Source organism: Patagioenas fasciata, chromosome 7 (genome assembly GCF_037038585.1).
Source record: "Patagioenas fasciata isolate bPatFas1 chromosome 7, bPatFas1.hap1, whole genome shotgun sequence".
NCBI lineage: Eukaryota > Metazoa > Chordata > Aves > Columbiformes > Columbidae > Patagioenas > Patagioenas fasciata.
This window is the reverse complement of record NC_092526.1, coordinates 2,041,417-2,065,415: the sequence shown is the minus strand read 5'-3', so window position 1 is coordinate 2,065,415 and position 23,999 is coordinate 2,041,417. Positions and strand designations below refer to the sequence as shown.

The window sequence follows — 23,999 nt, the reverse complement described above, 5'->3', positions numbered from 1 at the left end:
ACCCCTGATGGGGTCGCACATTTGCAAACGAGACGCGGTTTGGAGGAAGCAGCCAGGATGGAGTTGGCAGGGTAAATTGTTGCCTAATGAGCTGTGATTGACATAATTTGACTGCTGGATTACAAATCTGCGGTGAGGTTAACAGGAAATATCCTCTTACCCCCACCAAGTGGTGTTTTATTTTGTACAAAGGAGCCTTGTGTGCCCGGCGCTGTGGGGCGGAGGGAGGAGGTGTTGCTGCCGTCTGGCCCTGCTGTAACGCGGCGGTACCGACCTGTACCTGCTCTGCTTTGCCCCTCCGAACTTCTTCCTTCCGCCAGAATTGCCTTCTTCACACTGGGTTTCAGCCGAGCATGGTTTTCTATACTTTCTATACGGTTTAGTGCCTATTGCTAAAGAATTCGAAAGCTCAGGGTGAAAACTCCGCAACGTTTCCCAGCTGTTTTCCATTCCTTTTTGTAATCTTCTATCAACTATATTATGCGTTATTTCATAGCGTATACGGTTTAGAGTCTGCAGGTCATGAAAGAGCGTGACATGGTTGGGGGACGTGTGCCAGGTAGCGTTAGCTCCTTCTCTGCAGCGGGGCTGGTGGGGCGCTGGATCCCTTGAGTTTCCTAAATTCAACGGAACCATCTATGAGATCTGTTCCAAAATATCCTGTATTCTCGCATTAGTTGTAATTTGTATTGTTTATGTGGAACTTGAAGGCAATACTATGGAAGTTGGCAGACACTCAGTTACATTTAGGAAGCACGTTCAGGGCAAGGTGATTTCTAGAATTCGGATGTTGAAAAGCTCCGGTGTGTTGTCTCCTTCAGGCCTCATCTCGGACATGGTTCTGCGACTGGGCTCGTCCCTCAGGCCTCGTTTCAATGATTCGAGCCATGGCACCTTTTGCTTGGAAAAACCAATCTAATAAATCCTGGTGTAAATACCAGTGTTTCTGAAGGGTTAAACCCGCGGAGTGAAGTAGTGCTGGGTGCTGACACATCTGTCAAGCCGCCTTGTAAATCAGCAAACCGCATTTCTAAGTTTTTCCACCTAGACATCGTATTTTTGTAAAACTGCCTTTTTTTTTGAGTGTCTGGAGTACGAGGATACTGTGGTGAGTATTCGCTACTAGCAAGTTAGTCACATTCCTAACATTAATTTCAGATCCTGGAAACCTAGAAGACTTAAAAAATGGCTAAGCTGATGTAGGTGTATGTATTTTTCTGTATACCATTTTTTTTTCTCTATATGAAATAATCTCCTTGATTTATTTGGCTCTAATGATGGAGGTATGAACCCATTCTGTCAAGCTGCGTGTGTCACTTGTTCCTAGGCTCCAAACAGCCTGTAAATGGTACATTTCTGTGGAAAGCCCCAGGTGAAGGGACGCTGGTTGGTACCCGTGTCCCTCCCAAAGCTGCTCCCGGGGGGCCTGAATCTGCAAACCTCCTACGGTAATGACGGCAAAGAGCTTTCCTAATCCTTTTTGTGCTGTATAAACCCATCATCATGTCATATATCCTTGCAAATTGCGCTTTTGTCTAAGGCGAATAACAACAGGTCGATCAGCATCTAAAGGCGGAAAACAGAACAGGCGCATCTCTGAACTTGGCAGGATCGGGACCTTTTGTTTTCCTTAACCCTGCGTGCAAGGTAAAGTGGTTTTGATTTTGTCTTTACAAGCAAGGTCATGCAAGACGTGGCCTGGAGGTGTTAAGTGGTCTCTTCTGTGCTGCTGTATGGAGTGGGTGATGCTTTGGGATGAATTTTGAGAGACACAGGATGAGATGCAGAGTTTACAAGATGATCTTAAATAAAACAGTAGCTGTTGAGTTGCTTTTGATCGAGTGACCTGGAGCCACTGGAGTCTGCCTTTGGTCTTTGGTTTGAAAAATCCCTGTAGCTTTTCATGCTGTGTGGAAAGGTATTGAAATCTACAGAAACTTGGAATAGCAAAGCGCAACAGAAACACAAAACGAAACAAACGAAAATGTGACATTTCCCCCACCTGTTTGTTCAGAAGAACCCCAGATAATTCAGATTGGGTGGTACTCGTTATTTTTGTTATATTTTTTGCACTGTGCAGCAAAGATTGCAAATTATTCAAGTGACTTTTTAAAGAATCAGGATCCCTTTTAAAATAAAGCAGCTGTCCAAAGGTATGCATGCTCATCATCAGCACATATTCTATGCTCGCGTTCATTGAAGAAGGTGTATTTTCCCCGCTGGGATTGGGGTGCTGGGTGCCGTTTGCAGAAGGGACTTGTCCGGTGCTTCATCTCCCACCAACACCCACTGTTTTGAGCAGGGTCCTGTTTCTTGGTCTTTTTTTCAGGCCTGCACCTGCTGAATAAACTGAACTTTATCTATTCCCGGTCTGTTCGACAAGGTGGTTCCAATGTGCCATCCTCTTGTGTCAGTTCTTGCGCTGGGGGAGCGACGGCCCCGCAGGAGTGGCTGGGTTCTCTCCTAATTATTTGTAGCTTGGAATATATCCTGAAGTGAAACTGAGCTTTGCTGTTCGCTCTCTGATGTTTTGTTTGGTCATCGGGCTGTTATTAAAGGGCAAAGCTGCTGCCAGTTCCTGCCTTTTCGCCCAAATACATTTGTAGTCTTGAGCTTTCAGCGTTTCTGCTGATTTTTCAGTGTTGTTGCCGTTCTTCAAGCTGGGTAGCAGAGCGGTGAGGATGACTACAGCGTACTGTTCGGTTTCAGGGATGGAAAATCCCTGTGATTGAGTTCAGTTTTGCTTTTGCTTTGCTGAGCCAACTACCGGTCTTTGCGTGATGTGCGACTCTTGGTGCTGAGCAGCAGCTACTGGAGCGGTTTGAGCGGGAGGTGACGGGGACAGGGGGTTCGTGCTGCAGTGACACCACCACTGGAAAGTCTGGGGACAGACTGTTCTGCAGGGCCTGTTGCGGTAGGACAGGGGGTGATGGTTTAAACTAAAGGAGGGAGATTCAGGCTGGACATGAGGAAGGAATTGTTGCCCTGAGGGTGGTGAGAGCCTGGCTCAGGTTGGCCAGAGAGGTGGTGGCTGAACCATCCCTGGAGACATCCCAGACCAGGCTGGACGGGGCTCTGAGCAACCTGAGCTGGTGAAGGTGTCCCTGTCATGGCAGGGGTGGCAATGGGGGAGCTGGGAAGGTCCCTTCACCACAAACCATTCCATAATTCTATGGTTATGTCCCGATGAAACAGTCCTTACATCAACACTGACGCCCCGTGCTGACTTATTGCACAGGGAAGTGCAGATCGTGCTGCACAAGTTGTTGGTGCCGTCCCTCGGTGGCGTTTAGCGCCGTTTCCACCGCGGCTGGCCGGCGTGCGAGGGGACACGTCTGACGGATGAGCCGACCTGTGCCCAACCAAACGAGGACCTTCACGTGAAAGGACATCCTCAGCTTTTTTTGAGCTCCTTTCAAATCGGGGTGCTCCTAAACAGAGCGTCCTTAAATAACAGAAACCGCAAGTTTGAAGTTGTTTTAAAAATGCCGGGTTCTTTGTCGTGGAGGCGCGTGTGCCCGCGCTGCCACCGCCACCTCGCACGGAGCGGGAATCAAAGAGCCCTCCGCACCACCACGAGATGAATTATGCAAAACACGCTAATGCAGCAACGCTCTTTGGCACGCGTTCTGTTTTTTGAGCATCTGGGCTGCCTCTCGAGTTTGAATTAGGCACATTATGATCAGAATCAAAATACTTTGCAGTGCGGGAAGCCATAAAGCAAACCGCAAGAGGAGGGGTTGTTTTTGCTGCTCCTTTTGGGTGCCGTGTCCTTGGGGAGATGTGATGGCAGCAGACGTGGCTGTTTCAGGTGGTGATGTGATGGAGCTTGCCCCGCTCTGGAGGGTTTTCTCACTGCAGGGAGAGGTAAATGTGGTTTTCTTTGGTAACCAGAACATTAGACCTTAAAATTAGCTGAGGAGCGAACCTGTACGTTGTCTTCACTGAGAGGAGCAGTTTGGAAGGCGCTTCCATGTGGCAGCAGGGAAGCAGCTGCTCGGCCGCTGGGAAACTTCTGCAGCCACGTTTTAGACAAACGGAGCTGAATTATTGTTTGTTTTCGCCTTTCTTTGTTTGGAAGAGTCCGTTTGGGAATTTGGTGTGGGAAATAAGCGACACCAACTCATTCAGTTGGATGGATAATTGTGGTAAAGCCATCTAGCCCAAGGTTCCAGCCCTTAGGAGCTGCGGCATCGCTGTAGCCGGAGGCCTCAGCCCGTTGGTCAGGTGGAAGCACTTTCAGCTGCTGTTGTGTAAAAAGCAGTGATTTCCCGTTTATCACATCCTGCCAGTTCTAATTCTGAAGGGTCTGTGTTAAAACGAGTGCTGTGCTCTTACCCCCATAGCGTTGTCGCTGAGAGTGCCCTGTTCCCAGTTCCTTCTGCAAAGGGCTCGCAGATCTGTAGGTATGTGATGTGCACCCCTGTTTTTAATTGAATATTGTTTCATTTGCACTGATTGTTTTGACCTTGATCATCTGCTTTGTAGTTTTAATAACTCAAGATGCACAACATTATATATAGGTTTATTGGAATGTCATAGAATTATGGGATGGTTTGGGTTGAAGGGACCTCCCCAGCTCCCCCAGTGCCCCCCCTGCCATGACAGGGACATCTTCACCAGCTCAGGTTGCTCAGAGCCCCGTCCAGCCTGGCCTGGGATGTCCCCAGGGATGGTTCAGCCACCAATCTCTGGGAACCTGGGCCAGGCTCTCGCCACCCTCACAGTGAATAATTTCTTCCTTGTATCTAATATGTAAGCATTAATTTGTCCCAGGCTCTGTCTCTTCCTAAAATAGAGTCTTCCTGCCTTTCGCAAGTGTTTTGTTGCATAAAGACTTGGATAATGTATAACTTGCCCATACTGTTACAACTAACATGCTGTAGGAGTTCAGCATGTGTTGGTTTTCAATTTACCATAGGATCTCTAACAAAACAACTGTTTGTCTTCTGTAACTGTGCATCGTTAAACATATATTTGGGGAGGTTATTCATAAAGGAACATAATAGTTGCATTGTATTGGAAATGAATGGTCTTCAGATGAGCGCCGAGCGATGCTGGGGCCTCCTCCGCAGCTCTTGAGAAGGTTGTGTGTGCTCATCGGGAGCTGGAGATGTGCCCGGGTGCTGAGCCGCTGGAGAGGCAACTGGGGACACCTCCGCACATGGGGGGCAGAGCCCCCACATCGCGGGATCCTCGGGACACCGGGGCGGATGGGGTGGCTCTTGTTGCGGTGCCGGGATCGCACAGAGCAGCTCCTGCCCCTCCAGAAGTCGTGTCCTTGGTGAGCGCTCCTGGGAACATCCTTGAGTCCTCTGTCTTGAAACACAAAAATATTAGAGGAGTTGTGTTTGGGTCTGTGTTGTTGTTTGTGTTTTTTTTTAATATACATTATTTGGCCAGAAGTAATTTTCCTATAAAAGGACCGGGGGTGAATATAGTTTGTACATCTGTTACTAGTTTGCCTATGAAATGAACTGTACGGTTGAGGCCAAAAGCGAAGAATAGAGAGTTGCACAAATTGGCCGAGTTTCTGAAGTCTTTCAGAAGCCACTTAATTAAAGTGAAGCAGCAAATTGTTCAATCCAGAAGTTCTGGTTGTTAATCCATCTAATGCGCTGCCACGTCCCTCTGCTGACTCCTTTTATCCTGTTTCCATCCCCTACGAGAGGCAAACGAGTGGCACACGACAGCCGGGGGCGGGTTTGGAGCCAGCGGTTGGGCAGAGGTGGGTGATGCCGTTATCCAAAGGGTCCGTGAAGCGATGGAGACAGCTCGGCCGAGGCTATACAGCGGTTTTCTGACAAACGTTTCCAATAATTGAGTGTGTTTGGGAGTGCTTCAAAGGGTTTTCTGCCCTGCTCTGAGCCTTGCAAACGCGGGAGATCAAATAAATTAACTATCACAAATATTTAACTTAAAGCGTGGTCAAATAGGAGCTTTGATGTATATTAGAGCCTCTGTATCTGTCCACTTTCACAGATTTGTTAGGTCAATGCTGTATTTTTCGCTTCTCCCAGACATAATAAGCCTGATACTGCAAACATAAATAATTGTGTTCCACCTTCGCGGACGGGCATGGTACCTGGTGTCAAAACACCACTAGGTGTACAGCGTCTTGCTGGGGAGCTGATGGTCAGCAAATCGTTGCGCGATGTAGTCATGGTTTCGAGGTTTGTGGGGCTGGTTGGCATGCCAGCCCTCCAAAAAGCATCAGCTTATCTTGCCTTGTGCTTGCACAAGGTGTTGCTCGGTGGCCAACAGTGCTCTTCAGCTACGCTGAGTAACTCCGTTTGGCGTAGCGATAGTTAGTAAAGTGCACCCTGGATTGAGCCAGGAAGTGCTTGGTGATAATTATAATTCGGTCTCTAGCTTACAGGTGACTCGGAATTGCTGTCGATCTTGTTCTCGAAAAATTACGGCTTCTTAAAACAGCGTTGGGGTTGTCGCGTCTCAGCCGTCGGTGCGGTGTCCGTGAAACGCGGTTTGTGTCAGAGCTTCAGCTGCGAACCCCTGTTCTCTTGATCATGTAAATGAATATCTAAGTGCGGCAAATGTACGATATTCCTTTTGGTAAATAAAACAAGAACTTTTGTACTTCATGGCATGTTTTTAATCCATGAATCTTTCACAAGCCTCACGGTGCTGCAGAGGATGGTGAGGAGCGGGAGTTACACTCGTTACCTTTGGAAAAGGAGCTGGAATTGCTGTGAGCCCCCAAAACTGAGCAACAAGACAGATCAGAAATAACGTCCCCCAACTTCCCAGCACTTGCCGTGGCCCCTGGGAGGAGAAAATGGGGAGGTGGCAGCTGGCGTTGGTGTTTGAAGTCACCTTTGCAGATCCACGTCCGCTTCCCTTTCAAGTCTGTCATTTGGCCAGCTCAGTCACACGGAGGCTGAAGAGCAGCCTTTTAGTTTGTTTATTTTCTGGTGTTCCAGGGCATCTTTTCTCTTTGATGTATTAAAAAAAAATAATCTCACTTTGCCCTGGTTTTATTTGCTTCTCACCTTCCAGCTTTTAATTTTCTGTTGTATTCTGGCACTGAGATGAGGTTTCTATCCCTCTTTGTCTATGCACATGTGCATGAATTGAAACTTTAATGACCGCAAAGCTTATTTCCAAAGATAATTGGCCTGTTAGTCCAAATGGATGTGGGGAGATGATATTCACCAGGGCTGCTGCGGTCTGTTTCTTTAGGGGAAATAAAGGCGATATCAGGGCTGTAGGGGAGCTTGTTCCAGGAGAGAAAATGAGAATGAAAGGGGGTCGCGAGGGTCTGAAGAATCGTCTTGGCTTGGAAATTAATTCTGTGTTTTCTGTCAGTAGAAAAAAGGCAAATTTATTTAATATAGAGATGTGTGATTTACACAAAATACAGGGAGGAAAAAGATTTCTGTTTAAAAACCCTTTTATATGAGGACCTGGGCTAAACAGTCAACAGTGTTTTCCGTGTGCGTGTTTACCGTGCGGAGTGCGCTCATGGAAAGGGCTTCAGCTGACTCGGATCAAATGGCCAAAGGACGGAGGAAGAGGCATTTGGGAAGGTGGCTCTCAGACTTTGTGCTGGATTAAAATGAAATGACCTTTCATTTCAGCACACGCGGAGCTTTCTGTGAGCAGGTTCGGGACTGCTGCCCTTTCCTATGAACCGAGGAATCTCCCTCGCACACCCCGAGTCTGCAAAGCTTTGTGCCGCAAACCCTCGGCGCTGTACCGTGGGATTACCCCAGCTGTCCAGCTCTGGGTTTAGGCCATCGCTTGGTATGTTTTCCAGAAATAAAGCTGTGCATACACCTTAAATCCAACCGTTGTTCGGACCAGAAGGCAGGTGGGCTTTCTCTGGCGGAAGATTAAGTGGTTCAATTAGAATATAAAAGAAGTGCGGGAGTTCATATGAGCTGAGTCCCCCCGTGCTCAGCAGCAACTGCCACGCAAATGGATTTGTTGTTTCGCAGGGAAACCAGCTGATGGTTTTCAGGTGTTGATGCTGCTCCTGCATCCTCAGATGCCGCAGTGATTACAGGGGCATCGCGAACGCGCTGCATTTTCAGTTCAGACGTGTAACTCGGATACGTAAAACACGAGTGAAGCGCAAATTGATTAAGCGTGAAATTCTTCCCCAGCAGTGGATTCTGGGTTGGCTCAGAGACAAGAGGTTGCGCAACTGGAAGGGAATGTACTTGTAGGTAGCTCAAAGCTATTGTTTGTTTAGTTTTGCTCATGTTTATTTTATGTCTGATGGCAAATCTTTGTTAAAGGTGAATTATCCCTTCTGTTGAGCAAGTGGAGTGAAAACTCCCCAACTGCACTTGTAAGGCGTTCGGTAAATGGTTAAACCGGGGCAGATTTAGGTGGTCCCTGAGGTAGACCACAGTATTCCTTGTGTTTCTGGTACAAAGCACAGCTCCTTGTATTCAATCAGCACAATCGCTGTACATAAATAAGTGTATAGATGCACTGAAAGAAGAAAAAGAATACCTGTTGTAATATTTTTAAGGTTCACCTACAAGTTTATTTGGGTACTTTCCCCCAGTTGCTACTGCTGTGCCAAAGTGTATTGCACAGAAAAGATGCCTAAGGAGAAAAAATTCCCCTCTTAACGTGGAAAAAAATCCCTATTTGGATGTATTTTGTCTTCAGAAGCGGTGGGTTTAGAAATGACTTGTCCAGAAGCTATTCCTGGTGTGACAGCTCTGTGTTCCCGGTGCACGTGTTGCATCCATTGCATGGAGCCTGTTGTAATGCCTTGGTGCCCCTGGTTTGCTGCAGCTTTCTCACAAAGATAGCGGTGGAAAACAAGGAGCCTTTTGCTGAACTGCGAAGCCACGTAGCCAAAACACCGATTAAAGCCTTGACCAAGGCTGCTCTTATCCTGCTGAGCTCCCAGCTGGGCTGGCCTTGTGCTGGGCAACACCATGGACGTGGGAATCAGCGGCTATTGCAGCAGCTCAGCGTATGATAATAATAAAGGCTTTAGATAGTGGTTAAAATAGTGCAGATTTGTGGGTTTTTCTGGCCAAACTCCATCCTTGTAGGTGTCTGTCTGTCCTGCAGGGACTTCTCAGAAGTTGTGCACAGCCGAGAGGGGAGTTTGGACCCCAGCAAAGCTGGTGTTTGTGTCACTGTTCATAGGATCATAGAACATCCTGAGCTGGACCCACAAGGGTCATTGAGTCCAGGTGCTGTCCCCACGGTTCACACCGTGTGGAACTGCTGTGTTAACTGCCAGGGCAGGACGGAGCCTTCTTAAAATGATGGAAATCTTCAAGTCTTTGTCTTACGCTCCAGGAATTTTAGCTATTAATATAACACCATGCAGTGCTTCCTGGTGGCGTGGCCTTGGCTCCCGTTGAACTGCCGGGTCAACAGTACCCAACAGGGCTCTAAAGGGGTTGCAAATGTGATTTATTACCCGTGCGGGAACCTTAAGGGCGTTTTAGCGCTTTGATGAGCGCTGGCCTAAACACAAGCTCGGCTTTGGGTTGCTGTGCTTTGTTTGTGAATCCACGCGGCGCTGTGGGAAGTGTTGTGGTCCGCGTGGAAAAGCGAGGAGGAGCCGGGCGCCGAGCTGGCACGGTTTGTGTGTTAGAAAAGCGAAGGGCACCCCGGCTTCGTTGCAGGGGTAGATTTTACATTAGCAGGGTACTTGAGGCTCGGCTGAGGGACCGGCTTGGGGAGCAGCCCGCCCCGTCTGCCTTCCATTATCGCGAAGGCATTTCTGGCTCCGTGGGAGGCAGCGCGGCTGAAGAAATGCCAGCATGCCATGAGCAAGTGCACTTCATTAAGGGACACGGTTCAACATTTTTTTGCATTAGTAGGAGGCTGGACTGTGGTGTTTGTGTCTTGTTTGTGTACTTGGTGGTGGACGGAGCGGGGGATCTTGCATACTGCGCCTTGGAGCAATTTGACAGTATGGAATAAAAATTCATTGTAATGATAAGACTTGGGAATGGGAAAAAACCCATGTTTTTATCACGTTAGGATTACCCTTAGAGTCTTCATCCTCTCCAGTTGTGATGGGAGCATCCCATCAAACAGCTCTTCGGGCACCGTCCCTGTGTTCTCGCCATGAGAACCCGGTGTTCGTGCTTAATCTTTGTAGCCTGTGTTTGTGCAGCACATGTTTTTGCAAATCTCATGTAAATGTGATGCCGTTTTTTTCTGCTTTTATGGGAAACGTCACCGAGTGTTTCAGCTGAATAAGAAATCAAAAGACAGGCCCCTTCTGCCGAGGGTAGTTGCCGTCCCCAGGGAGCAGCAGCACTTGTGCGGCTGTGGGTCTGTATCCCATGGGCTTATCTGGGCGTTAAAGTAGTCCCTCAGTCCCCACGAGTGACCAAACACGCTGTGGATGGAGTCAGCTCAGTTGAAGATGATGTTCATCCCAAAATCAGCCTCCTATGGGTGGCCTGACACACTAATTTTGTTGTTTTTTAATTAGCGGGGGACTGTATGTATCCGAGCTCTTCACACATAAGCAAGGTCAGCTGAAGCCAACATCATTCCCTCAGTCTGATGGTGTTTGCCCTCAGAAACATGTGGCTTGTTGGTAACATCTGCTGGGTATCGCTCTTAATTTAAAATGCCACAGATGCTTCTGAAAGATGCTTTTCATTACATTAACGATTCCACTGGTGTTAAAGGCTCTTCCACTTCTGCAGGGGTACATGGGTGTGCTGGAGGGACAAGAGTCGGGCTCTTGGTTTATTTGAAGTCGCACTGTCTGGTCATGCTGGGGGCGAGGAGAAACTCAGCGAGTGGCACTGACTTGCCAGAAATCCTTGTATCGAGGTTGGCGAGAGCTGATGGTGGGTGCGTGTCTGTGGGTGCAAATCTGAACTTCCTAATCTGACGCATTGCTGAGGAGCTGATGGACTCCAGAGGGACCCCTGCTCCTCCTCCTCGGGCAAAATACCGTCTGGTAAGTGTGCTAATTCTCTGCATTACGAGATGGGACAAATGGGTTTGTTCTCGGTGAAACTGATGTCCATGGTTCTCTCGGAGAGTTTCACCGATGCAGCTGAGGGCTGAATTTGGCCTGGATTTTCTTATTTTTAATTACAACAATCTGCATTCTAAGTTGGAAGAGATGCACGCTGGAAATATGCACTGTGAGCTTTAGGAAATACAAATTCAATGGGAAATTTAGGAGCAAAACCACCTCCTTGCTGTTTACAGTGTTATCCATCTCCGTAATAGGAATAGTATATAGTAACTCCTGAATACAGTATGTTATATATGAGCACCTGTGAAATGAAAAGGTGATTTATTGCACTTTAGATAAAACAAGAATCATAAACCTGTAAGAGCAGCCTTCTTTGGATAGCATTTTACAATTGAATTCTTTACGTCCTTCTTTCTGTTAAGTGCTCAGACTCTCAGATTACATGAAAATATAAAACTTCCATGTTAACGTGCAGCATCTTTTCCAAAGGCTTCGCGGGGTCCCTGGCTCGCTTCAGCACCACGTTGTGCGGAGGTTACGTTACACAAATAACCATTTCGCTTGTAATCTTAGTCATACACCATTTAGGATCTATAGAGGTTTTTACTGTTCTTTGACTTAAATATGTTTTCCAGATGATTTAAGTTTTTGCATCGTGCATTTGTTTCTATGTCCAACCGGTCTAAAAGTTGGCGTAAGTTTTCTTGTGCGCCCGGTGCGGGTCCATCAAACAGCTCAAGATCCACATGATGAGAGATTCTCCTTTCCGGGGAGCTCTGACTGCTCCGCCTGAGTGAAGTTGCTCTAAACTCCCTTTCTAAAAGCTGTAATGTATAATAATCCAAAGAATAAGCCTATAGAATCATAGCATAGCGCAGGTTTTTCTCTCTTCTTCATAAGCAGATGTTGTAGCTGAGAACCAGATAGAAGCAGATCTTATTCCAGCGGCACGGCACTAAAAAAATCTCAGCCTTTCATTTTGGAGCTTGTGATTTTACCTGAGGGTGCTTTGCAGTGCGTGTTTTCCCCTCTGTTAGTTGATATTAGTGAGATCAGTATTGTAAGCAGTATTGTATGACCTGGGGTGGATATGACGGACTTGTCGTCCTGGTTTCTCGTTAAAACACGCCGCTGTGATCCTTAAAGTGAAGGCAAACCCTAAGGTCTTTGGTACAAGGGTTTTCCCTTCATTGACGGATGCTGCTCCATGATATTGAAACGTTGTGTATGGTGGTCACGCTCCTGGTATCATTTATAGGTGAAAAATGCAAGAGCGAATCATGCAGGAGAGTAGTCTGGATGCACAGTCTGAGGGCATTTAATAATCAGAATAATTAGAGTTCTAAATAATGGTGAAACCACCTGCCTGTATAGGAATTTCAGTTTAAATTACTCAGAGTTTCTGGCCGTCTTGTTAGAAAGGTTCCCGTACTAGTGACTTGGTTTTGGTTGTCAATGGATGGATTATCCATGTTGCCAACAAGTATTTTGTGTGTGAACTTCACCTTTCCGGAGAACTGCATTACAGCCAAAGACATGTTCCCATTAAACTCCACACAGTGAGCCCTCAAAAGCTGTGCTTTTGGACATCAAGTAATTTTTGTTAATTTATAAATCAGGAAGCCAAGGAAAACCTCAAATGAGATTTAATAAACTCTATTACCAGTATTTCTGCATAAGATGAATTGAATAATAGAAAAAAGTAGCGCTTTGTTCATGTGTTCCCTTTCTTCTTAGTATCCTGAAAATGAGTTAGAGGGGTCGAGGGCATCGGAGACAGTGCTTTGAACAGGAGAATTTACACTAATTGACAGCTAATGGATCAGCTACTTTCCCAATGAAGACTGAGAATAGGCAGCTTTACACTCTGCTAGATGAAGTTTAATAATCATTTGGAGTAGAAATCCAGGCAGAAAAAAGCCCTGTCCTATTCAAACATAGCACTAGAGTGCTAAATAATGCAAGAACTCTGTAGGTTTTGGTAGTTTGATGGTAACGTGCGAGCCATTCAGGATGGTCAGGAGATGATAGTGCCCCAAGTCCTGTTTCCCAACAGACCAAATGGGATTTTTGTCTCTGAATATGTGTAATTTAGAGAGTGACTTCCAGCTCTCCAAGTAGAGCGTTATTTTCAGCTTAATATATGAGTATTAGAGCTGGAAATGGGTGAAAGGTGCAGCTGATTGTTTAGATTGACGAGGGGCAGATGCCTGGGGAAAACGCTGCGTATTAAATGAAAAGGCTTTACGTTAAATGTCGACATTTAGGGGAGAGTTCTGCAATCTGTTTCCTAGGAGGTAATCCAGGAAAAGGGATCTGGTCCCGGGGAAGGAGCTGGGAGCGAATCCAGATTGTCTCGATATGGGGAGCGAGCAGCAATTAGGGAAGAGCGGGTCCCTTGGTCTTTGCCGTGTTTTGTGCACCCGAGGGCTGCGAAATGCAGGTGGGGTGTAAATCTTCCTTTAGGAAGGACTGAAGAGGCTGCTGCTAAATACAGATATGGCCAGGTAGTTCTGTGTTTTTTGTCTGCTTTTTAATTTAATGGGGTTATTAATTTTCGTGAGGATTTCAACATTCATCCCGGAGAACAAACCAGCTGTCTTAGCCTGTGCTCTGCACAGGGGCTGCTCTTAAAACAAGGCGGAAACAAGAAAAAAGGAAGGGAATCCAATTGTTTGCAAACAGCAAATAACCTGCAAGCGGACCTGTTGTGTTTTATTTAATGCTCATGTTGTTCATCGCTTGCTGCAGTTTATTGTAAGGTTTCAGAAGTCTAGGAAAAGATTTGGTGTTGTCTGTATCTTTTGTTGAGTTCCTTAGGTGTGTTTGTCTTAGATGTGCCCTTTTCTGTTTCTTTGGCGACTGTGAAAGGGTATTGTCTTCTTCCTTTCTCCCATTTGGAGCCGATGTGTCGCATCCCATCCCATCCCTGCCTCTCCTCTGCTGGGAGAACGTGGTTTTTCTGCACCTTTAAAAATGAGCAGCACTCCTGAAACGTGGCTATTTTAATTCCATCTGCCGCCTCTACCTTTGTAAAATCCCTCCTGATGGTGAAATAACTTGGTTTGACTTTGCCGTGTAGCATCTCTCATCTCTCCATATTCTCCATCCCACCAGTTCTTCCCTTATGCTTAATCTGACGATTGGGGAGTTTAATTCATCCGATCTCAGTCTCATTTGGTCTAAGGCGGTTGGTGAGCCCAGCCTGGTTTCTGAAGATGCTCCTGTACTTGGTATATTCTGTTTCCTTTATTCTCTTTCCAGTTCAGCACTTTCCTGGTGCTGGTGCCCAACTGGGAGCCTCACAGCCCCTTGTTCCTGCTGCAGCTTTTCGTGCTGGATGCGGCTCCTTTCCTCTGGGCTGAGCTACAAGAGCTACTTTGCCGTATCTTAATCCTCATCTCTCTAAATCAATCCAGGTTTTTTTTGCTCGCAGATAATATTATCCCCTGGTTGTCCCTGTTGAGTACTCCACAGGTTTACTTGCGTGTCCCTTAAGCAGCTTATATAGAAAAATGAGGATAATTTTCCAGTAATTTCCTGGGTTACCCAATTAAAATGTAGTTTTTCCAGTAATTTACAGCACAATCAATTGTGGATTGTCGGAGTAGCCTGGACAACTAAAGCGTCCTCATCTCCACGACACCCTGGGCAAAGGGACAGTCGTGACTTGGCTTCTTGTGGGTGAAGCCAGACGAATGGGCAGAAAATACAACATATTTTCTCTGTTTATAGCAATATATTTTCCTAGCGGAGGGGTGTTGGGCTTGGGCAGGGTTGGCAATGTGTTTGATTTAGCCAGAATTGCTGCCATCCCCCTTCTGCCAAAAGACCCGCTTGGAAACCAGCTTAAACTCAGCCTAATGTGAAGAAACATGGCTCTGGCTCACAGATGTTTAAAATGAATCACGCTGCTTGTCGTTATTTCTCGGCTGGGGTGAACTCCTGGGCTATGGAAAATGAAAATGGGCTTTTTATTGCTTTGGAGGCCGCGTTGTTGAGCGGGTGATGGATGCTGCAGCGCCAGCGATGCGCGCTTCACCCGGCCAGAAAGACCATGGGATTGAATCGCAAATACATCAACAGAGCCTTGTGTTTTCTCCCTGTATTTTCAGATCAGGGGCTTCTCTTCCCCACGATTTCCAAACGATTCAAACTTACACAAAGGAGCGATACGTTGGTGAGCAGCACAACGCTGCCTGCTGGATCGCTCGTGATGAACCTCCATAAATGTATTTGAAGGCGGTAGCGTTGATGACATATGGCAACTGCAAAGCAGCAATAAGAATCTTTCTGGTCAGTAATTTAAGGCCTGGATCGGAAAAGCTGAGGAGTGCTGGAAGCTGGGATGTTTCTGGGCTCCGCCAGCCCTCCCGTTCTGCTTTTGGCCCTCACCCAGGTATCTGACACCAGGCGGGCTTTAGGTAGTGAGCTTTGACAGAGCTTGGCTGATGTAGGAATATATACATGTATATAATGCATATATACATAATTCAGAGTTGATTGACTAACGCTTTTACCCTGGCGTTAGTTGCGAACAGTAGTAGAGGCGGGTAGTTGAATGGATGTTCTTATGAAAACCTTCCTAACAAATATTTTCCATGTAGGCTAGAACTTATTAAAACACATCAAATTCATTTCAACTTTTCAATTCCTTAAACTTTCTTGACAGCAACCCCAGATCTATAGGCTTATCAGTGCAAAACGATCCTTATTGTGAGCTGGTTATCGACTCCATGCTGCAATAAATCCTTCTTGGTGGTTTTTGGCACCCGTTGCCTGGGTTGAGCTTGTACAACAGGGGCAGCACCGCAGCCCTGGTTCTGAGTGTGGTTGGGACACAAGCGGTTAAGCGCAGCTTAAGGAAAAATAGGCATTAAAGATGGATGAGATGCAGCGAAAAGAGAAGGCGTTATTTTGAACGCTACTCCCACTTTCACCAATACGAAGCTTTATTTATTTTGGACCGTTTATGGAAATTGCCCAGCGGAGCGCCGCGAGAGGGGTTTTACTGAAAGATGCTTATTGTTGAACATGGGAGGTGTTAATCAGGAAAATGGGACGTTTTCGTGGAGTAAATTAATTTAATTGCGGTTCAGATTTTCTGTGCGGAGAGGGAGTAATCACAGCAATTTCATTTAACTGGAGTACGAGATGGAAAGATCTCTTTCTGGTAGGCGGTGTTAGCGAGAGCACCCTCCTTCAAAGGGCTTCTGTAGCCGGGTGCGTGTTTTGCCGTGCTTCAGCCATTAGCGCTTTGGGACACGAATTTCCCCCTAATTAGGCCTGGTTTCTCAGCTGCCCATCTGTTCCCAAACCTCTCTCTGTTGGCAGCGAGGTCCTGCCCCTCGCTCGCTGCTTTTGGGAAGGGAAACGAGTTGGTGTCGAGTCTTCGTACCCCGAACCTGGGAGGAGCTCACACTGCAGGAACAGCTTTGGGTGGACTAAATAAATGAGTCTATCTGGACTAGAAAAGACCCAAAAGACGCACATGAGAGCAAGCTAACAAACAGCTATTGAACGATTGAAGGCAGCGGGCTTTTCCCAGCTCAGACTGCGTGTCTCTGGCTCCCTTTTTGTGAAATGCCAGGCTGCTTTTCTCTCCCCCTGCCCCCCTTTTATGCTCCGTTTTTCTCTCCAAAACCCTGACTCAACTCTCGTAAGACTAGTGCTTTTGGGACGTCTACTGCAATATTTTTGCAGGTGGTGCGTGCACTGGAGATTAGCCCAGCTGATCAGCTTTCCCTTGTCGCGATGGGAAATCTCTTCGCTGTTATAGCTTAACAAAGAGAAATGAAAAATCTGGGAAGGTTTCGCCTTCCTAGTGTTTCATGTGACAGCCCCCTAAGCCACGCTCATGTTGGGTGGGTAGCTGAGGTTACACACCGAGCTACAGCTCCTGCAGTTCCCCTCCTGAGCAGGCTGGAAACCCTCCTGTCCAGCTCATGTATTAATCCAAACTTGCCTGCAATCTTCTGGCCTCAGGGGACCTGAGAGGTATTTAATATTTTTTTAAAATCTGTATAGTTCCCTTTGCCATTAAATATTTCGCGGTGGTAGCATTAATGCATCCTAAGGAGTGAGTCCTCCCCATTGTGAGCACTCCACCTGCAAGAAGGGTGAAGGAACCACACAACCACACAGAACCACAGAATGTGAGGGGTTGGAAGGGCCCTGGGAAGCTCATCCAGTGCAATCCCCCCATGGAGCAGGAACACCCAGCTGAGGTTCCACAGGAAGGTGTCCAGGCGGGTTTGAATGTCTGCAGAGAAGGAGACTCCACAACCTCCCTGGGCAGCCTGGGCCAGGCTCTGCCACCCTCACCCCAAACAAGTTTCTTCCCAAATTTAAGTGAAACCTCCTGTGTTCCAGTTTGAACCCATTGCCCCTCGTCCTATCACTGGTTGTCACCCAGAAGAGCCTGGCTCCATCCTCCTGACACTCCCCCTTTCCATATTGATCCCCATGAATGAGTCCCCCCTCAGTCTCCTCTTCTCCAGCTCCAGAGCCCCAGCTCCCTCAGCCTTTCCTCACACGGGAGATGCTCCACTCCCTTCAGCATCTTGGTGGCTGCGCTGGACTCTCTCCAGCAGTTCCCTGTCCTTCTGGAGCTGAGGGGCCACAACTGGACACAATATTCCAGGTGTGGTCTCCCCAGGGCAGAGCAGAGGGGCAGGAGAACCTCTCTGACCTACTGACCACCCCCTTCTAACCCACCCCAGGTACCATTGGCTTCCTGGCCACAAGGGCCCAGTGCTGGCTCATGGTCACCCTGCTGTCCCCAGGACCCCCAGCTCCCTTTCCCCCACGCTGCTCCTGTCTTTAAGGGAGTTCTTGCAGCTTGAAGGGTAATACCCAACTTGCAGTGTTTTTTTTTTTCTAGCAACTCTTCAGTTTCTTTGTGTATCTGCGATGTTTATGATAGGAAAAAAAAAAGAGTAGTGAATGATTTGCAGGTCATTAGGCATAGCGACAGCTAGAGTTACATAGAATCACAGATTGTGACCCAGCAGTCCCTCCCAAGCTGTGCACCCCTCTGGGAAGGCTCAGATGAGTTGCTGGGCCAGCCTTTTGACTTTCAAAATTCACATTATACGCAAAGACCCTCAGGGTCGGCGGTGGGGCTGTTTTCCTGCTGACTTGGTGGTGGCACCAGCTGAGCAGCCACCTGTGCTCACCGCCCAGGTTTGTCACGATTATCATTTTCTTCTCGCTGACACTCAACAAGAGACTGAAAGGCGTTTGCCGTTCTGTTCAAGGATCGCTAAGCCCAGGCTCACGTTTACTTATCTTGGAATATTTCCTATGATTTCTACAAGGGGATGAGCTGCGTTTTGGTCAGTTTTGCCACCTTTTGCTTGGGACCGTCAAGGCGTGAGTTAACACCGCCCGGGGGATCCAGGCTCGCTTGATTTTGGTTTCATTTAGAGGTTTTTGGTGCCTCAGCAGTGGTTTGAGGTTGGGGTCTCTCTTTTCCCAGGCTGTTGCAACATGCTCTCCCGTTCTTTAGGACATGATAGATGACAGCATAGCGTAACACTGTTTTAATAATATCATTGTGTATCCTCTAACTGCAGAATTATATAATAAATTGTTGGGATACATATGAAAGGTTTCTATTTTCTAGCCTTCGCATAAGAGTTAGATTTGTGTATACGCAGTTTATGATTTATTTCCAGGAAGGATGGAAGCTTTGTCCCTGTGGTAGCTTCTCTTGAGTAATCAGTTTCATCCTTCGTATTTCCTGTGTTTTCTTTTTTAGCAGAGCGCAGCCTCTTTAGAAGAGTTCGGTTTACATTTAATTGGCGTTCAGTTCTTTATGTTGTTCGTGGTCAAATGCTGGTTTCAGTTAACTTATAGACAACTTCACTGACGTCAAGAGAAGCTGGGTGCATGCAACAGTGTGGCTCGCCGTGATTTTCTGCATTTATTGCTTTGGTTTTGGCTCACAGATACAGATCTCTGGTGTCTGCCATTACAAAGAACAGATGCCCCTCATTTCAGACCCAAATGTATTCCTGTCCCACACAGCTCTGGTTAGTGTTCCTGCCCTGTTATTGTTGTACGCCACGCAAATGGATTTGAAGTGGGAGGTCAAGGAATCAGGAGTACAAACAGTGCTGTGTGTTTAAATTTTGCAATCTCACAATATTAACAGTTTTTCACTTTGCTCTTTCCACATTCTTTGTTTGGGGTTTTTATGCTTGGGAGAGAGCTGGAGTTGGTTCACATTGGTGTATTTGTATGTGTTTGTATTTCTCGCCTTGTGTTTAGCAACATATTTTTGGATGTCGTGGTACACATTTGTCCCTTTCCAATGGAGTAGCTTTAAAAGCAGGGACTAAATTCAGTTCCCTGTACTGATTTGCAGACTTGCAGAGGTGCAAATGAATCGGGAATCCCACCTTTCAGCTCTGATGCCGTCCTGCCCCTTTGATATCTTATTTTTGAGCTGTGAGTGCTGCCTGGCGGAGCGGGACCCTTCTCTCCATCCTCGAGATGCTCTTGCAGGTGCCCAGTCTCCGAACTGGTACCCAGTGTGGGTACAAGCTGAGAACAGGCTGCGGGTTCTCCTGGTGGGATGCTCTGAACCATGAAGGGGAAAGCCCCAAATTTATAGCTTTTTACTTTGCCTGAGGGTAGCACCTTCTGGACCAAGTACGGCTGGGCTGAGCATCACCCCTCCAAGAAAGAAAACACTTAAAAAAACCCATTAAACAATATTTTTCATCTGAGTTCCAAGAGGAGAGCAGGAGGGGATTTGAGACAGTTGTGACCTTGTTTCTGTTTGACCACCTGTCCCAAGCTGCTGGGTTCTGTCCTCACTCGACCCTCACGTGCTTGACCGTGCCTGATGGATGCGGTGGGTCCTATGGCTCTTGACATGTGGAGAAGCTGCTCATGGGTCCTACGGCTCTTGGCATTTGCAGAAGCTGCTGGTGGGTCCTACGGCTCTTGGCGTCTGCAGAAGCTGCTGGTGTGTCCTACAGCTCTTGGCATTTGCAGAAGCTGCTGGTGGGTCCTACGGCTCTTGGCGCCTGCAGGAGCTGCTGGTGGGTCCTACGGCTCTTGGCGTCTGCAGAAGCTGCTGGTGGGTCCTATGGCTCTTGGCGTCTGCGGGAGCTGCTGGTGGGTCCTACGGCTCTTGGCGTCTGCAGGAGCTGCTGGTGGGTCCTATGGCTCTTGGCGTCTGCAGGAGCTGCTGGCAGAGACCTTGTCGGCACCGTCTGTCGTGCGGATTGGGACGCAGGTGCTGGTGGATGCGGTCCTGGAGCGCACTGCGTGTTCCTCGCAGCAGTGTGTGGCGGCCACAGGGTTCTTCACCGGTGCCAGCGCTTCGTGCCCTCGAAGCACCTCTCTGCTTTTGCCGTTAGGTGTGTAAAATGGGGCTTTTGGAGAAAAGCAGCCGCAGTCTCTGCTCAGGAGCCATTAGGCACTTGGGTCTCGCATCCCTTCAGTGTGCTGGAGGTGAGATTCCAAAGGGATCCCAGGGATGGGAGGAGTGGAGCAGGGCAGAAACAGGCTGTCTGCTTCCCTTTCTCTTTGTTACTCGGGGTGATTTATAGGTGCTGATCCCAAAGCTCCCAGTCAAAGCCTCGTTGAGTTTAACGAAGTGAGTTTGCTGTGCTCGGAAATTAAATAAAAACCCGAACAAGTCGGTAACCTTCAAACGAACAAAAGGGTGATTACAGTGCTCTATTCTGACATGTCTGGGATTCTGAGCCATTTAGCAGATATACTTACAGATTAAATAGAGTCCTAACTAAAAATCAAGGATTAGCAGAAGAAGATGGTATTAAAAAAACAATGAAAAAGGGGACTGGTACCAGGGGATCAACACCTTCCCTGAACCGCGTTTCCAGAGTTGCACCACAGACCCCTTGGAGCTTCCAAGTCAGACCACATGTCTGAACAAATACTTGTTTGCATTTTTTGCGCTGGGGTAAGTGTGAGTACCTGCCTGCCTTCACGGGAGGGCGTTTCACAGGAGCTTCTTCCTTCTGCAAAATTACAGCTCTCAGCGCTGGACTTGCCTGAGCATATTCTGGTCCCCAGAGCTCTCACATCTTGCTGGGCCCCAGCATGGGGACAGCTGGCACGTCCCTGGGGCCCGCAGGGCTGCGGTACCCCTCGAGTTCAGAAAATGCTGTCATGCACCTACCCGTCTTCATAACACATTTAGAAATCTGAGGATGCAAAGTAAAATGCGAGTGCAAAATCATTACTGTAAAGCAAAATGCGAGTGCAAAACCCTACTACTGTAAGGTAGGCGTAGTCCTTTCGAAAATAGTATTTTTTGTGGAGCTGTCAACAGCAAACTCCGGAATGTTAATTTCTGTATGGTTGTCATAAACAAGGGATATGTAATAATTATGTGGATTGCACATCCAAATACGCTGGGGAAGAGCAGAGATCGTATTAGCCCAAATTCAGCCAAGCAGGCTCTGATTTAGCTCGATGAGAATGACACGGTCGGATTTAGTCTGGATTCAGAGCTTTGTGGAACGGGCAGCTGGGCTGGGGTTCAGGTCTCCATGCACCAGGGCTGGGGCTGGGCTCACTCCTTATGGGGCTGTTTGGGCAGCATAAAAACGCCTGGAAGCTGGGGGTGTTTCTGAACGGAGGCACTGAACTCTGAGCCGGGGGTTTGGCTGAAGCGTGAGCCCCTTTGAAAGATGCGTTGTATTAATGAGAGAACGCGGGGCCTCGAAGTGCCTGGAAGGAGTTTAAAACACCTTGAATTTGAGTGACTTGAAAATGGTTTTGTGCGTTCTTCTGTTTCTTCAGCGGATGTTGCATTGATGGGTTTGTGGGTGTTTTTAGGTGCGAACCGCTCGGCTGTGACGCCAAGAGGATGAGGCTCTGATGGGCTTTGGTGTGGCTCCTGCTCCTTGCACCGACCTTTGCTTTTCCAGCAGATGGAGCGAAGGGAGGAAAGGGAGCCTGGGTTTCTTCAGCCCCTTACGTTCAGAGGAGACGTGGAGTCATTTCGGTTGTATTTCCTATTGGACATCTGGAAAATCCCTTTTAAAAGCGTTTCTGGTGTGTCACTAAATGTCCCCTTTGTGGAGCGGAGCCTGCAGATGACCTGGCGTGGGGACTTGGCTCCTGGCCCAGGGCGGTTGATGCATAAGCTCTTGATCCAAAACCAGGAGGGAGATTTGCCAGCGACAGGCTGGGAACCTAAAAGTGAAAGAAAACCCCAAGCCCTTCTGGTGTGTAGAAAAATCTCCTCTCTGTGGGGATCGGGGCAGAGAGGAGCTGGGTGGCTGCGGGGACCATGGGTGAGGGACATCTCCTGGGCTTCGTGATGGCCACAGGGCAGCGTGTTGCTGGATGCTCACCTTGGAAAGAAGGGATGTATCAGCCTCACGTTTTTCCCCCTTTTCTTTGCTTGATTATGTGAGGGAGTTGGAGTTTAGGAAGGGATTTTTCCTTTGCTCAGCCTCCATCCCCTGTGAGGTGGGGTGGGAACAGGCTCTGCCAACCACAGAGCACCAGGAGCCCTCCCACCAGCACACCCCATCGTCCCATCCCCAGCGGGACAAAAGTGGCCAAAAGAAGAGGGGGAAAACTCATGAATCTTCAGCATCACCAGCATTTCTTCCCCTACCCTTTTGAGATCTCTGTGTTCCAGTTATCTCACAGCAGCACAAAGTCATGTCAGGAAAGCACTGACAGCTGATGGGCAAGAGCAGAGTCCCGAATTGGGAAGATGTGCTGCACCATAGGGAGGGACTTAGCTGCTCAGGAAAGTTGCTTTTTTGGTGGTAATCTGTTGGTATTTGGAGGTTGCTGCAGTGAAAAAGTCTCCATTGCTGCCTGGAATGGCAATTATTGACTAAATTACCTTGCTCACAGGTTTTATTAATCTTCAACGCAGTCACTGTCTGTCTGCAGCTTGTGGTGAACTGGGCTTGGAGGGAGAATGGGTTTGCCACATCCTACAGTAACTATGGGTCAAAATTATTCCTTAATTAGCTATATGGCCAGTGAACCTTCATTATTGTTGATGGTAGTGACATGGTGTTTCCCAGTTGTTTCCTCTCATACCTTTGAGTCCCTGAGTGATGTGGCTCTGGGTTTTGTCTTCCCACGTCTGAAGCCGGAGGTAGGGCAAAGAGGAAGGTCTTTCCATGGGGTGTGCCCAACAGCCCTGGAATCAGAGGATGGTTTGGGTTGAAGTGACGTTCCCAGCTCCCCCAGTGCCCCCCTGCCATGACAGGGACATCTTCACCAGCTCAGGTTGCTCAGAGCCCCGTCCAGCCTGGCCTGGGATGTCTCCAGGGATGGTTCAGCCACCACCTCTCTGCCCAACCTGGGCCAGGCTCTCACCACCCTCAGGGCCAACAATTTTGTCCCCATGTCCAGCCTGAATCTCCCTCCTTTAGTTTCAAACCATCACCCCTTGTCCTATTGCAACAGGCTAAAAAGTCTGTCCCCATATTTCTTCTTGGCTCCTTTTGAGTATGGAAAGGCCACAATAAGGTCTCTGCTGCATGCTACATTTCAAACAAGGTGATAGCCCAAACCCTGGGTTCAGCTGAGGATCCTGCAGCCTCTCTAGAGCTGGTGGGAGATGCTGGGGCTGTTGGAGCATTGCCAGACACAGCACTGGTCTCCTGAGCTGGGGTGGGAAGAGGCTGGAGCCCCGTTGTATCACCACGTTGGTGCTCAGAGAAGCACTGTGGGTCTTCAGTGAGCTTTGGAGCTGCTGAGACTGTTTTCTTGCACATCTCTGGGTAAGATGGAGACAAGAGAAGAGACACAATGTGAACTTTATCCCCCAGATTTTCCATGAGGCTTCAGTAATTCTTTGAAGTCCACCCAGAGGTGCACTGGTAGGTGTGACTCCAGTGACCTCAGGAGAGCTTCCCGGGGTAGCAGAAAGGAGCTTTTAGGGGGTCACTGGGGTCTTTGGGTTTGTACCCAGGTCAGGCACCTCTACCCACTTCTGCTGCAAATGGTTGGACCGGCCACGTACAGAACGGCAGAAGCTCACCTGGATTTTCTTGTTGTTTTAGAGATTATGCTAAGTGTTGCTTAAGCG

The 23,999-nt window shown here is 47.9% G+C and overlaps 1 protein-coding gene across 9 annotated transcripts in view; it reads left to right on the top strand.

Annotated features, from left to right (window-relative positions):
- The window catches only part of FMNL2 (formin like 2), a 130,521-nt gene that overhangs the window by 3,826 nt on the left and 102,696 nt on the right, over positions 1-23,999 (top strand). The window contains exon 1 of one of the 9 annotated variants that reach the window (XM_071810658.1): positions 10,859-10,924. The exons of the other annotated variants lie outside the window; for them this stretch is intronic. Coding sequence (XP_071666759.1) covers positions 10,874-10,924 — 51 coding nt within the window. The 5' untranslated portion in view covers positions 10,859-10,873. Of the gene's footprint in view, positions 1-10,858; positions 10,925-23,999 lie in introns of those variants that run through there. 9 annotated transcript variants of the gene reach the window in all.